This window comes from Lipotes vexillifer, unplaced genomic scaffold (assembly GCF_000442215.2).
Source record: "Lipotes vexillifer unplaced genomic scaffold, Lipotes_vexillifer_v1.1 scaffold1442, whole genome shotgun sequence".
Taxonomy (NCBI): Eukaryota; Metazoa; Chordata; class Mammalia; order Artiodactyla; family Lipotidae; genus Lipotes; species Lipotes vexillifer.
The window spans coordinates 2,189,908-2,202,479 of NW_006797379.1; the positions used below are offsets into that span (position 1 = coordinate 2,189,908).

The window sequence follows — 12,572 nt, forward strand, 5'->3', positions numbered from 1 at the left end:
AACGGGAGAGGTCACAACAGTGAGAGGCCCGCGTACCGCAAAAAAAAAAAACAAAACAAAAACAAAAAGCACAATAGAGGTACCAGAGCACCAAAAGGGAGAGGTTTTTTTGGTTTCAGCTTTTTTTTTTTTTTTTTTTTTTTTTAAACCCTCAAAAAGGTTTCAATGTTAACTTATAAACGGTTAGCATCTTAACAGGAGATCTGAAAACTTAATTTCCCCTTTTTGTAAATTAATAGCAAACCTGTAAGCTCTGCGAGAATTGCTCGGACAGAAAGCCCACGAGTAAACGTAAAGCCGTGAGCCCGATATGCTGTGATCAGATGGTCTGTGGGGTTTATGCCGGCCTCCAGGCCCACACAACAAGCTTCCTGCATTCAAGGAAGAAGCGGCAGTGAGTCAGTACAGTACACCATTTCTAGTTAAAAGGTTTCCTAGACTATTATGAAACATTTGGCCCAGTAGAACTCTTCATTAATAACAGCAAGTACCTCTATTTTTCACCAGAAACAGAGTAGAGGGTAAGGCCCAAGCCAGAGCCATAAACTGGCAATGCACAGATACGTTGTTTCTTTGAAGCCTGTATGGTGATTTGAAAAAATCCTGAATCAAATGTGAACATTAAAATATTGGGGAATTTCACAGAAAATGGAGACGTCTGTCTTCTCTCGAAGACACCAGCAACGGGAAGCATTAGCCCCGTATTTCCACATGGCACCAACTGGCTGGACTACCAGCCAGTTATGACTACCCCTGTGGGTGGGCCCCGTCTGTTCCACTTCACCACTAGTCCCTGTCACCATTCTCGATTCTTCATACAGCTGGCAGCCTTCACTCATGTATTCTACCTAACTGGTCCCTGGTAGGCATTTGATTTTGTAAACCTTGGCCTAAACCTACAAAACAAAAACAAAAACCCTTCCCCCAAAAGTATACTCAGTACAGGTGATCATAATGCTGTAATGGCACAGGAAGTCAGCAATATGATATATGAGTCAATTCTTTAGCATAAGCTTCCTAGCAGGTCTCAGCATTCTCATTTTTATTCGAAAATACCAGCCTCAAATCCTTCAGACAGATAAGGCAGGGTAAAAGCCAATAAACACCATACTTCAATTCCTAAGTAACACAGTTTTATTACAAAACTACCACCCACCTGACCATCACACAAGTGACAGAAACCACGAATAATTTTCTGTTTATATAGCTGATCTGCTTTTAACTCCATTCGACGAACAGTCTGCATCATCCTGTAGTATTTGAGCCCATCCTCCCTGGTGAGCACCGTAGTGACAGGAGGGCCCTCTTCCAGCCGGTGAAGATCACATTTCTGAAATGGAATCAGACAGTTATCTCTCAGTCACTACAATGTAAACACTGCCAACCCATTCTAAGATCTAACTCGAAATATTTAAATCGAAAACCAGCAAATACTGAACTTGAAAACCAGCAGGCGAGCACATCAGAAATGCTGCATATTGCTTCTAATTCCTTCATAAAACTCACTGTGCAATGAGATGCGGTTTTGGAGGAAGGAAATCTTTCTAAGATGACTTTCACTGAAAACCCCTAGAAGTCAACTGAGTTATAGGTTGAAAGACAAACTTTCAGAGAAGCATTCTAAGAATCTTCTTATTCAAACATGTTACCAAATCACATTTCAAGTCTTAGAGTAGTCTTTAATTTTTTTAGCTTGCTCTCCTGCTCCGAACTACCAAAAACCTGCTACATAAAAGGAGTAAATTCTAATTTTTGCTAACTTCTCTGAATCTCTGATTCTAGAACATTTGGAATAAAATGGTGAAAAGCATGAAAATCAAAATGCTCTACTGCAAAAGTAAAACTATATATCAAAGTGTACCTGTGGAAAAAAATGTAACACGAAGCAAAACACCTCTTACCTTAATTTCAAACGTAGCATCATTTGCAAAATTACGGGATGCCACCAGCACTCTGCTTGCCTTGAAAGATCAAAATATACAAGTATATCAGTGCTTTTTATTGTCGGTTATTTTTGAGTTATTATTCTTATTAATCAGTTATCAGGATGCAGTCCTAGAACTCTAAGAGCCCTAACACATTCATGGGCTTATCTTCCATTCTGTTCACTGTGTTGGGATCTTGTCCTCCAAAATGAATCCATGCTTTGGCTAATGAAACATGATGGTACTCCCATCTAAAGGCAAACTGCAGAAACCCGTCTATATAGTCACTTTGTTTTCAAAGAAATTACAGTGAAAATATAATGAAGTTAATGGCCAAACTGAAGAGACCAGATAATCTGTGGGGTATGTTTATGCTATTCTCAGTCATAACCACATACGTTGAGCAAGCTAATGCTTTACTTTCAGAATTGTTCTTCAAATAAAACTATGATTCAACTCCTATTTCGGGCAAATCACTTGTCTATGAAACGGTACTATAAGAAAAATATTTTAAACTACACAAAGCACGAGATAGACACCTTAGTGAGAAATGTACAACACAAAAGAAAAGATACTTAGCATTCCCTGACTTAAAAAAACAAAAGATTTGAGGGATGTTTTATGATTCGAAGAGCACCAGAAGGAAGATGTTCTCTACAACTCCCTTTTTTTTTTTTTTTTTGTTTGAAATAAATGCTTCTCGAGAGGGCAGACAGCAGAAGCAAGAACAACTCCAATCCTGCAGCCTGTGGAACAAAAACCACATCCACAGAAAGATAGACAAGATGAAAAAGGCAGAGGGCTATATACCAGATGAAGGAACAACATAAAACCCCAGAGAAACAACTAAATGAAGTGGAGATACGCAACCTTCCATAAAAAGAATTCAGAATAATGATAGTGAAGATGATCCAGGACCTCGGGAAAAGAATGCAGGCGAACACAGAGAAGATGCAAGAAGCGTTTAACAAAGACCTAGAAAAATTACAGAACAAACAAACAGAGATGAACAGTACAATAACTGAAATGAAGACGACACTAGAAAGAATCAACAGCAGAATAACTGAGGCAGAAGAACGGATAAGTGACCTGGAAGACAGAATGGTTGAATTCACGGCTGCGGAACAGACTAAAGAAAAAAGAACGAAAAGAAATGAAGACAGCCTAAGAGACCTCTGGGATAACATGAAACACGACAACATTCACATTATAAGGGTCCCAGAAGGAGAAGGAAAGAACCAGAGAAAATATTTGAAGAGATTATAGTTGAAAACTTCCCTAACATGGGAAAGGAAATAGCCACCCAAGTCCAGGAAGCACAGAGAGTCCCATACAGGATAAACCCAAGGAGAAACACGCCGAGACACATAGTAATCAAATTGGCAAAAATTAAAGACAAAGAAAAATTACTGAAAGCAGCAAGGGAAAAACGACAAATAACATACAAGGGAACTCCCATAAGGTTAACAGCTGATTTCTCAGCAGAAACTCTACAAGCCAGAAGGGAGTGGCATGACATATTTAAAGTGATGAAAGGGAAGAACCTACAACCAAGATTACTCTACCCAGCAAGGATCTCATTCAGATTTGGTGGAGAAATCACAAGCTTTACAGACAAGCAAAAGCTAAGAGAATTCAGCACCACCAAACAAGCTCTACAACACATGCTAAAGGAACTTCTCTAAGTGGGAAACACACGAGAAGAAAAGGACCTACAAAAACAAACCCACGACAATTAAGAAAATGGTCACAGGAACATACATATTGATAATTACCTTAAACCTGTGAATGGATTAAATGCTCCCACCAAGAGACACAGGCTTGCTGAATGGATACAAAAACAAGACCCATATATATGCTGGCTACAAGAGACTCACTTCACACCTAGGGACACATACAGACTGAAAGTGACGGGATGGAAAAAGATATTCCACGCAAATGGAAATCAAAAGAAAGCTGGAGTAGCAATACTCATATCAGATAAAATAGACTTTAAAATAATATTAGAAGAGACAAGGAAGGACACTACATAATGATCAAGGGATCAATCCAAGAAAAAGACATAACAGTTATAAATATACATGCACCCAACGTAGGAGCACCTCAATACATACGGCAACTGCTAACAGCTATAAAAGAGGAAATCGACAGGAACACAATGGTAGTGGGGGACTTTAACACCACACACCAATGGACAGATCACCCAAAATGAAAATAAATAAGGAAACAGAAGCTTTAAATGACACAACAGACCAGATAGATTTAACTGATATTTATAGGACATTCCATCCCAAAACAGCAGATTACACTTTCTTCTCAAGTGCGCATGGAACATTCTCCAGGATAGATCACATCCTGGGTCACAAGTCCAGCCTCAGTAGATTTAAGAAAACTGAAATCATATCAAGCATCTTTTCTGACCACAACGCTATGAGACTAGAAATGAATTCCAGGGAAAAAAAAGTAAACACAAACACATGGAGGCTAAACAAGACGTTACTAAATAACCAAGAGATCACTGAAGAAATCAAACAGGAAATCAAAAAACACCTAGAGACAAATGACAATGAAAACACGGCGATCCAAAACTTATGGGATGCAGCAAAAGCAGTTCTAACAGGGAAGTTTATAGCTATACAAGCCTACCTCAAGAAACAAGAAAAATCTCAAATAAACAATCTAATCTTACACCTAAAGGAACTAGAGAAAGAAGAACAAACAAAACCCAAAGTTAGCAGAAGGAAAGAAATCATAAAGATCAGAGCAGAAATAAATAAAACAGAAACAAAGAAAACAATAGCAAAGATCAATAAAACTAAAAGCTGGTTCTTTGAGAAGATAAACAAAATTGATAAACCATTAGCCAGACTCATCAAGAAAAAAAGGGAGAAGACTCAAATCAATAGAATCAGAAATGAAAAAGGAGAAGTAACAACTGACACTGCAGAAATACAAAAGATCATGAGGGATTACTACAAGCAACTCTATGCCAATAAAATGGACAACCTGGAAGAAATGGACAAATTCTTAGAAATGCACAACCTGCCAAGACTGAATCAGGAAGAAACAGAAAATATGAACAGACCAATCACAAACACTTGAAATTGAACTGTGATTAAAAATCTTCCAACAAACAAAAGTCCAGGACCAGATGGCTTCACAGGTGAATTCTATCAAACATTCAGAGAAGAGCTAACACCCATCCTTCTCAAACTCTTCGAAAACACTGCGGAGGAAGGAACACTCCCAAACTCATTCTGTGAGGCCACCATCACCCTGATACCAAAACCAGACAAAGATACTACAAAAATAGAAAATTATTGACCAATATCACTGATGAATATAGATGCAAAAATCCTCAACAAAATACTAGCAAACAGAATCCAACAACACATTAAAAGGATCATACACCATGATCAAGTGGGATTTAACCCAGGGATGCAAGGATTCTTAAATATAGGCAAATCAATCAATGTGATACACCATATTAACAAATTGAAGAATAAAAACCATATGATCATCTCAATAGATGCAGAGAAAGCTTTTGACAAAATTCAACACCCATTTATGATAAAAACCCTGCAGAAAGTAGGTGTAGAGGGAACTTTCCTCAATATAATAAAGGCCGTATATGACAAGCCCACAGCCAACATCATCCTCAATGGCGAAAAACTGAAAGCATTTCCACTAAGGTCAGGAACAAGACAAGGTTGCCCACTCTCACCACTCTTATTCAACATAGTTTTGGAAGTTTTAGCCACAGCAATCAGAGAAGAAAAGGAAATAAAAGGAATCCAAATCGGAAAAGAAGAAGTAAAGCTGTCACTGTTTGCAGATGACATGATACTATACATAGAGAATCCTAAAGATGCTACCAGAAAACTACTAGAGCTAATCAATGAATTTGGTAAAGTAGCAGGATACAAAATTAATGCACAGAAATCTCTGGCATTCCTATATACTACATTACTCAACATACTTCTGGAAGTCCTAGCCACGGCAATCAGAGAAGAAAAAGAAAGAAAACGAATACAAATTGGAAAAGAAGAAGTAAAACTGTCACTGTCTGCAGATGACATCATACTATACATAGAGAATCCTAAAGATGCCACCAGAAAACTACTAGAGCTAATCAATGAATTTGGTAAAGTTGCAGGATACAAAATTAATGCACAGCAATCTCTTGCATTCCTATACACTAATGATGAAAAATATGAAAGAGAAATTAAGGAAACGCTCACATTTACCATTGCAACAAAAGGACGAAAATACCTAGGAATAAACCTACCTAGGGAGACAAAAGACCTGTATGCAGAAAACTATAAGACACTGATGAAAGAAATTAAGGATGACACCAACAGATGGAGAGATGTACCATGTTCTTGGATTGGAAGAATCAATATTGTGAGAATGACTATACTACCCAAAGCAATCTACAGCTTCAATGCAATCCCTATCAAATTACCAATGGCATTTCTTACAGAGCTAGAACAAAAAATCTTAAAATTTGTATGGAGACACTGAAGACCCCAAAAAGCCAAAGCAGTCTTGAGGGAAAAAAACCGAGCTGGAGCAATCAGACTCCCTGACTTCAGACTATACTACAAAGCTACAGTAATCAAGACATCATGGTACTGGCACAAAAACAGAAACATAGATCAATGGAACAAGATAGAAAGCCCAGAGATAAACCCACACACCTATGGTCGACTAATCTACGACAGAGGAGGCAAGGATATACAATGGAGAAAAGACAGTCTCTTCAATAAGTGGTGCTGGGAAAACTGGACTGCTGCATGTAAAAGAATGAAATCAGAACACTCCCTAACAGCATACACAAAAATAAACCCAAAATGGATTAGAGACCTAAATGTAAGACCGGACACTATAAAACTCTTACAGGAAAACATAGGAAGAACACTCTCTGACATAAATCACAGCAAGATCTTTTTTGATCCACCTCCGAGAGTAATGGAAATAAAAACAAAAATAAACAAATGGGACCTAATGAAACTCTAAAGCTTTTGCACAGCAAAGGAAACCACAAACAAGATGAAAAGACAACCCTCAGAATGGGAGAAAATATTTGCAAATGAATCAACAGACAAAGGATTAATCTCCAAAATACATAAAAAGCCCATGCACCTCAATATTAAAGAAACAAACAACCCAATCCAAAAATGGGCAGAAGACCTAAATAGACATTTCTCCAAAGAAGACATACACATGGCCAAGAAGCACATGAAAAGCTGCTCAACATCACTAATTATTAGAGAAACGCAAATCAAAACTACAATGAGGTATCACCTCACACCAGTTAGAATGGGCATCATCAGAAAATCTACAAACAACAAATGCTGGAAAGGGTGTGGAGAAAAGGGAACCCCCTTGCAGTGTTGGTGGGAATGTAAATTGATACAGCCACTATGGAGAACACTATGGAGGATCCTTAAAAAGCTAAAAATAGAATTACCATATGATCCGGCAATCCCACTACTGGGCATATACCCAAAGGAAACCATAATTCAAAAACACACATGCACCCCAGTATTCATTGCAGCACTATTTACAATAGCCATGTCATGGAAGCAACCTAAATGCCCATCAACAGACGAATGGATAAAGAAGTTGTGGTACATATATACAACGGAATATTACTCAGCCATAAAAAGGAATGAAATTGGGTCGTTTGTTGAGATGTGGATGGATCTAGAGACCGTCATACAGAGTGAAATAAGTCAGAAAGAGAAAAACAAGTATCATATATTAACACATGTATCTAGAACCTAGAAAAATGGTACAGATGAATGGGTTTGCAGGGCAGAAGTTGAGACACAGATGTAGAGAACAAATGTATGGACACCAAGGGGGGAAAGCCGCGGTGGGGTGGGGATGGTGGTGTGATGAATTGGGCAATTGGGATTCACAGGTATACACTGATGTGTATAAAACTGATGACTAATAAGAACCTGCTGTATAAAAAAATAAATAAAATTCAAAAATTTAAAAAAATAAATGCTTCTCATTTATTACTGGGAAAAAACCAGATTAGCCAGCTGTTTTTTCAGTGGGTGAAATTCTGACAAAAATGCCTCTTTCTGAGGTTAATCTGTTGTTAGATCAAGCAAGGTGACCTATGTGCAACTTGGACCATTGCTTGGGCTCAAAACAGATCTCGGAGCTGGTGTCACTGACTCATGCCATTTGGTGTGCAGATTAGTGGCATCTGTGTTTTAACCTCAATTCCTATTGCTACAGAATTCCTATTCTGAGGCTTAGAGGAGCAGGCCTCTGACTGCACTGTTGCCATCTGAGTTGAGGGGGTGGGACCTGCAATGAGTTTTCAGTGAAGCTTTTCTCTTGGTGCTGATGAGATTCATGATACCTGAGTTGCCCAAAGCCATAGAGCACTTAACTGTTGGGGCTGGGGTACAAACCCAGCAAATCTGGCTCCAAGGTCTGTGTCACCTCACCTTAAGCACCTCACCCCCACGAGCTGCCTCCTCAAACCCGCACGGCCGCCAAAGAATCCCAGTGCTCCCTTCTTTTTTTTTTTTTTGGCTACACCACACAGCATGTGGGATCTTAGTTCCCCGACCAGGGATCAAACCTGCGCCCCCTGCATTGGAAGCGCAGAGTCTTAACCACTGAACCGCCACAGAAATCCCCAGTGCTCCCTTGTTGATGTTCAGGTGGCTGTCACTGCGTGGTAGGGGGGAGGGGCGCGGGTAAAAAGCTGCCAGAAATGTTTCCTTTTCACTCTGCTCACAGCAACAGTACTCTATGTGATGGCTAAGGTCCAGGTTAGACCACAAACATTTAATCAGTTAGGAGGACTGTACTACTTTAGCCACATTCTGCCACGTCACACACACGTAAACCAATATGACTTCTTCTCATGCAGACTTGAAGAACATTCTTCAGACTCCACAAAAAGTACTTTTGATACGTTCATACACTGTGTTACCTTACCATCCAACTTGTAGCAATGGACTTACTTGATCTTGGTGAGAAGGGGTAAGGTTGATCTGCTAAGTGTACAAGCCAATAGGCAGAAAGCTATTATCTAGTGATCTCTTCACCCATCAATACACCATTATCCAATAAAGCCAACAAAAACCATGACATTGCTGGAGAAAAAAAGTTGAACTGCTAGAGACAAATGCTTCAGTTAAGTTAGAGATTGAGAGAGTCCAATACATCTAAGAATAAGTGAAGAAAATTGAGAAATTTGGGAAGCAAAGTTGAGAAGTATGAGGTGACAAACAAAAGGTTATGTTCGGCAATCATGAAATGGATATGTTATTTTTGACAGTTAAATTGTCTTGTGGGGCTAGAAATATATATCTTGTCTTGCAAAATAAATCTCCAGATACAACTACAGAAACTGCATTTTGGAGACTGAAAACTAATGACCAAACCAGTCAAGCAACAGTAACCAAGAAAAGGAAAAATTCTCTTTCTCCATCCTAAATTCCCAACAAGAAAGAATGACAGTTCTACATAATAAAGAGCAAGAAGGTAAGGTCAAAGATTTTGACTGTCACAAAGCTACTTAGATACTTTCTCCCATTTCATTACTATGAATCTCAAAAATAGTGAGATTCACTGATACAATGGGTGAAAGGAGCCACATTAAGCGAAAGTTCAGCTAAAAGTCATATCAGAAGTGTGGTGGGGGCCTTTCTCACCTTGAGATGGCCCACACTCTCTCTAAATAAATCCACTTCTTACCTATCACTTTGTCTCTCACTGAATTCTTTCTGCGATGAGACATCAAGAACCTGAGCTTCGGAGCTTCCCCAGTGGCACAGTGGTTAGGAATCTGCCTGCCAGTGCAGGGGACACGGGTTCGAGCCCTGGCCCGGGAAGATCCCACATGCCAAGAGAAACTAAGCCCATGCGCCACAACTACTGAGCCTACGCTCTAGAGCCCACGAGCCACAACTACTGAGCCCGTGTGCCACAGCTACTGAAGCCCGCGCGCCTAGAGCCCGTGCTCTGCAACAAGAGAAGCCACCGCAGTGAGAAGCCCGCGCACCACAACGAAGAGTAGCCCCCGCTCGCTGCAACTGGAGAAAGCCCACGCGCAGCAACGAAGACCCAACGCAGCCAAAAGTAATAAACAAATTAAATAAATAAATAAATAAATAAAATAAAACAACAAAAAAAAGAAGTGTGAGGGAGATTCGGATCAAGATGGTGGAGGAGTAGGACGTGGAGCTCACCTTCTCCCACAAATATCAATACACCAAAAATACATCTACGTGTGGAACAGTTCTCACAGAACATCTACTGGGCTCTGGCAGAAGACCTCAGACACCCAAGAGGGCAAGAAAATCTCCACATAACTGGGTAGGACAAAAGAAAAAAGAAAAAAAAGAGACAAGGCAATCTCGACGGGACCTGCGCCGCTGGGAGGGAGCTGTGAAAAAGAAAAGGTTTCCACACCCCGAGAAGTCCCCTCACTGGTGGAGATACCACCCAGGACAGAGGTGGAGATTCGGAACCTCGGAGTAGAGTGCAGCAACTGGTCTGCAGAAAGCAAAGCGGAGAGAGACCTACACAGATGGTTGGTACCACGACCTTGCAGTCCTCAGCTTGAGACGCTCCTCCACTGGGCTGGGTGCTGAGGTTTGGGCTTCGGAGGTCAGACCCAGGGAGAGGACTGGAGTTGGCTACGTGGGGACGACAGCCTGAGGGGGCTGGAGGGTGGTGCACCATAACTGAAGGGAATACGGGAAGAAGCTTGGGCCCGCCAGAAAGGCAAGGGGCCATTGTTGGGGGGGTGCACGAAGAGAGGGGTGGGACCGCCATAGGAGCTTCTTTCTCCGTGCGTGCACTCTCAGGCAGCAGGGCACCACCTACACGAGCTCCGGGGGGCAGACTCGAGGCGCCACCGCCACTGCCATCTCGGACTCCAGAGGCGGACGCAGACCACTGCAGCTGCCAAGGGTCCCGTGACTGGGCACCAACCACTGCCCCCACCCTCCCCGGGAGCACGCGCGGACCACGCACCTGCACATCCCCTATCAAGGGGATAACGACCAGCACACGCAGAGGAAAGAGACAGCAAGAATCCAAACCAAAAACAGCCCTCATGCCAAAAAAATATTAAACCCACACAAACTACACAGGGAGGCACCTGCATATAAGTAGCCCTCCAAGACTACAGGAGATAACTGTTTCTCCTAAATTCAGAGAGTAAGAAAAATATAAGCAAAATGAAGAAGCAGAGGAACCACTCTCAGTTAAAAGACCAAGAAAATTCCCCTGAAGGAACAAACAATGAAACAGACCTTTTCAGTCTAGTAGATACCGAGTTCAAAAAGGAGATAATGAAAATACTGAAGGACTTAAGAAAGGCTATCGACAGAAATGCAGAGTACTGTAAAGAGAAACTAGAAAGAGGAGCCAAGAAAAATGAGAAACTTCATTTGCTGAGACGAAAGCTGAGCTAAAGGCAATGAATAGCAGAATGAATAATGCAGAAGAAAGAATAAGTGACCTCAAAAGTAGAAGAGTGGAAATTACCCAATCAAAACAGCAGACAGAAAGGCAACTGAAAATAATGGAAGCAATATAAGAGACCTATGGGATAATATAAAGTGTGCCAATCTACGCATAATAGGGATTCCAGAAGGAGAAGAAAGAGAAAAGGGGACTGAAAATGTACTTGAAGAAATTATGACTGAAAACTTCCCAAGCCTAAAGAAGGAAGCAGATATCCAGATACAGGAAGCACAGAGGGTCCCAACAAGATGAACCAAACAGACCTACACCAAGACATTTTATTATAATAAAAAGGCAAAAGTTAAAGAGAGGATTTTAAAGGCAGCAAGTGAAAAACAAAGTGTTAGTTACAAGGGAATCCCCATAAGGCTATTGGCTAATTTCTCTACAGAAATGCTGCAGGCCAGAAGGGAGTGGCAAAATATATTCAAGCCTTGAAAGGGAAAAATCTGCAACCTAGAATACGCTACCCAGCAAGATGATCATTTAGAATAGGAGAAGAAATAAAGAATTTCTCAGACACGCAAAAACTAAAAGAATTCAGCAATACTAAACCTACCCTAAAAGAAATACTCCAAGTTGTTCTCTATATAGAAAAGAACATATAGGAAGGAGGAAGTCACAATTGGAAAGTAAATCACTTAAATTAGCCACTATACAGATCAAAACAAAAACAAAAAAACCTATTTGTGAAAGTGATGATAAACACAAGCAAGAGCAAAAGGATAAACATGAAGATGTAATCAAAAGGACATCAAGGACTTCCCTGGTGGCGCAGTGGTTGAGAGTCCGCCTGCCAATGCAGGGGACGCGGGTCCGTGCCCCGGTCCGGGAAGATCCCACATGCCCCGGAGCGGCTGGGCCCGTGAGCCATGGCCGCTGAGCCTGCGCGTCCGGAGCCCGTGCTCCGCAGTGGGAGAGACCACAACAGTGAGAGGCCCGCGTACCGACAGTGGTTGAGAGTCCACCTACCGATGCAGGGGACACAAGTTCGTGCCCCGGTCCGGGAAGATCCCACATGCCGTGGAGCGGATAGGGCCCTGAGCCATGGCCGCTGAGCCTGCGTCCGGAGCCTGTGCTCCGCAACGGGAGAGGCCACAACAGTGAGAGGCCCGCGTACCGCAAAAAGAAAAA

The 12,572-nt window shown here is 41.3% G+C and overlaps 1 protein-coding gene across 1 annotated transcript in view; it reads right to left on the minus strand.

Annotated features, from left to right (window-relative positions):
* The window catches only part of PDHA1 (pyruvate dehydrogenase E1 subunit alpha 1), a 21,864-nt gene that overhangs the window by 7,562 nt on the left and 1,730 nt on the right, over positions 1 to 12,572 (minus strand). The window contains exons 2-4 of the mRNA XM_007469315.1: positions 1,902 to 1,961; positions 1,157 to 1,330; positions 245 to 371 (exon numbers count right to left, since the gene is read on the minus strand). Of these exons, the coding sequence (XP_007469377.1) occupies positions 245 to 371; positions 1,157 to 1,330; positions 1,902 to 1,961 (361 nt within the window). The remainder of the gene's footprint in view (positions 1 to 244; positions 372 to 1,156; positions 1,331 to 1,901; positions 1,962 to 12,572) is intronic.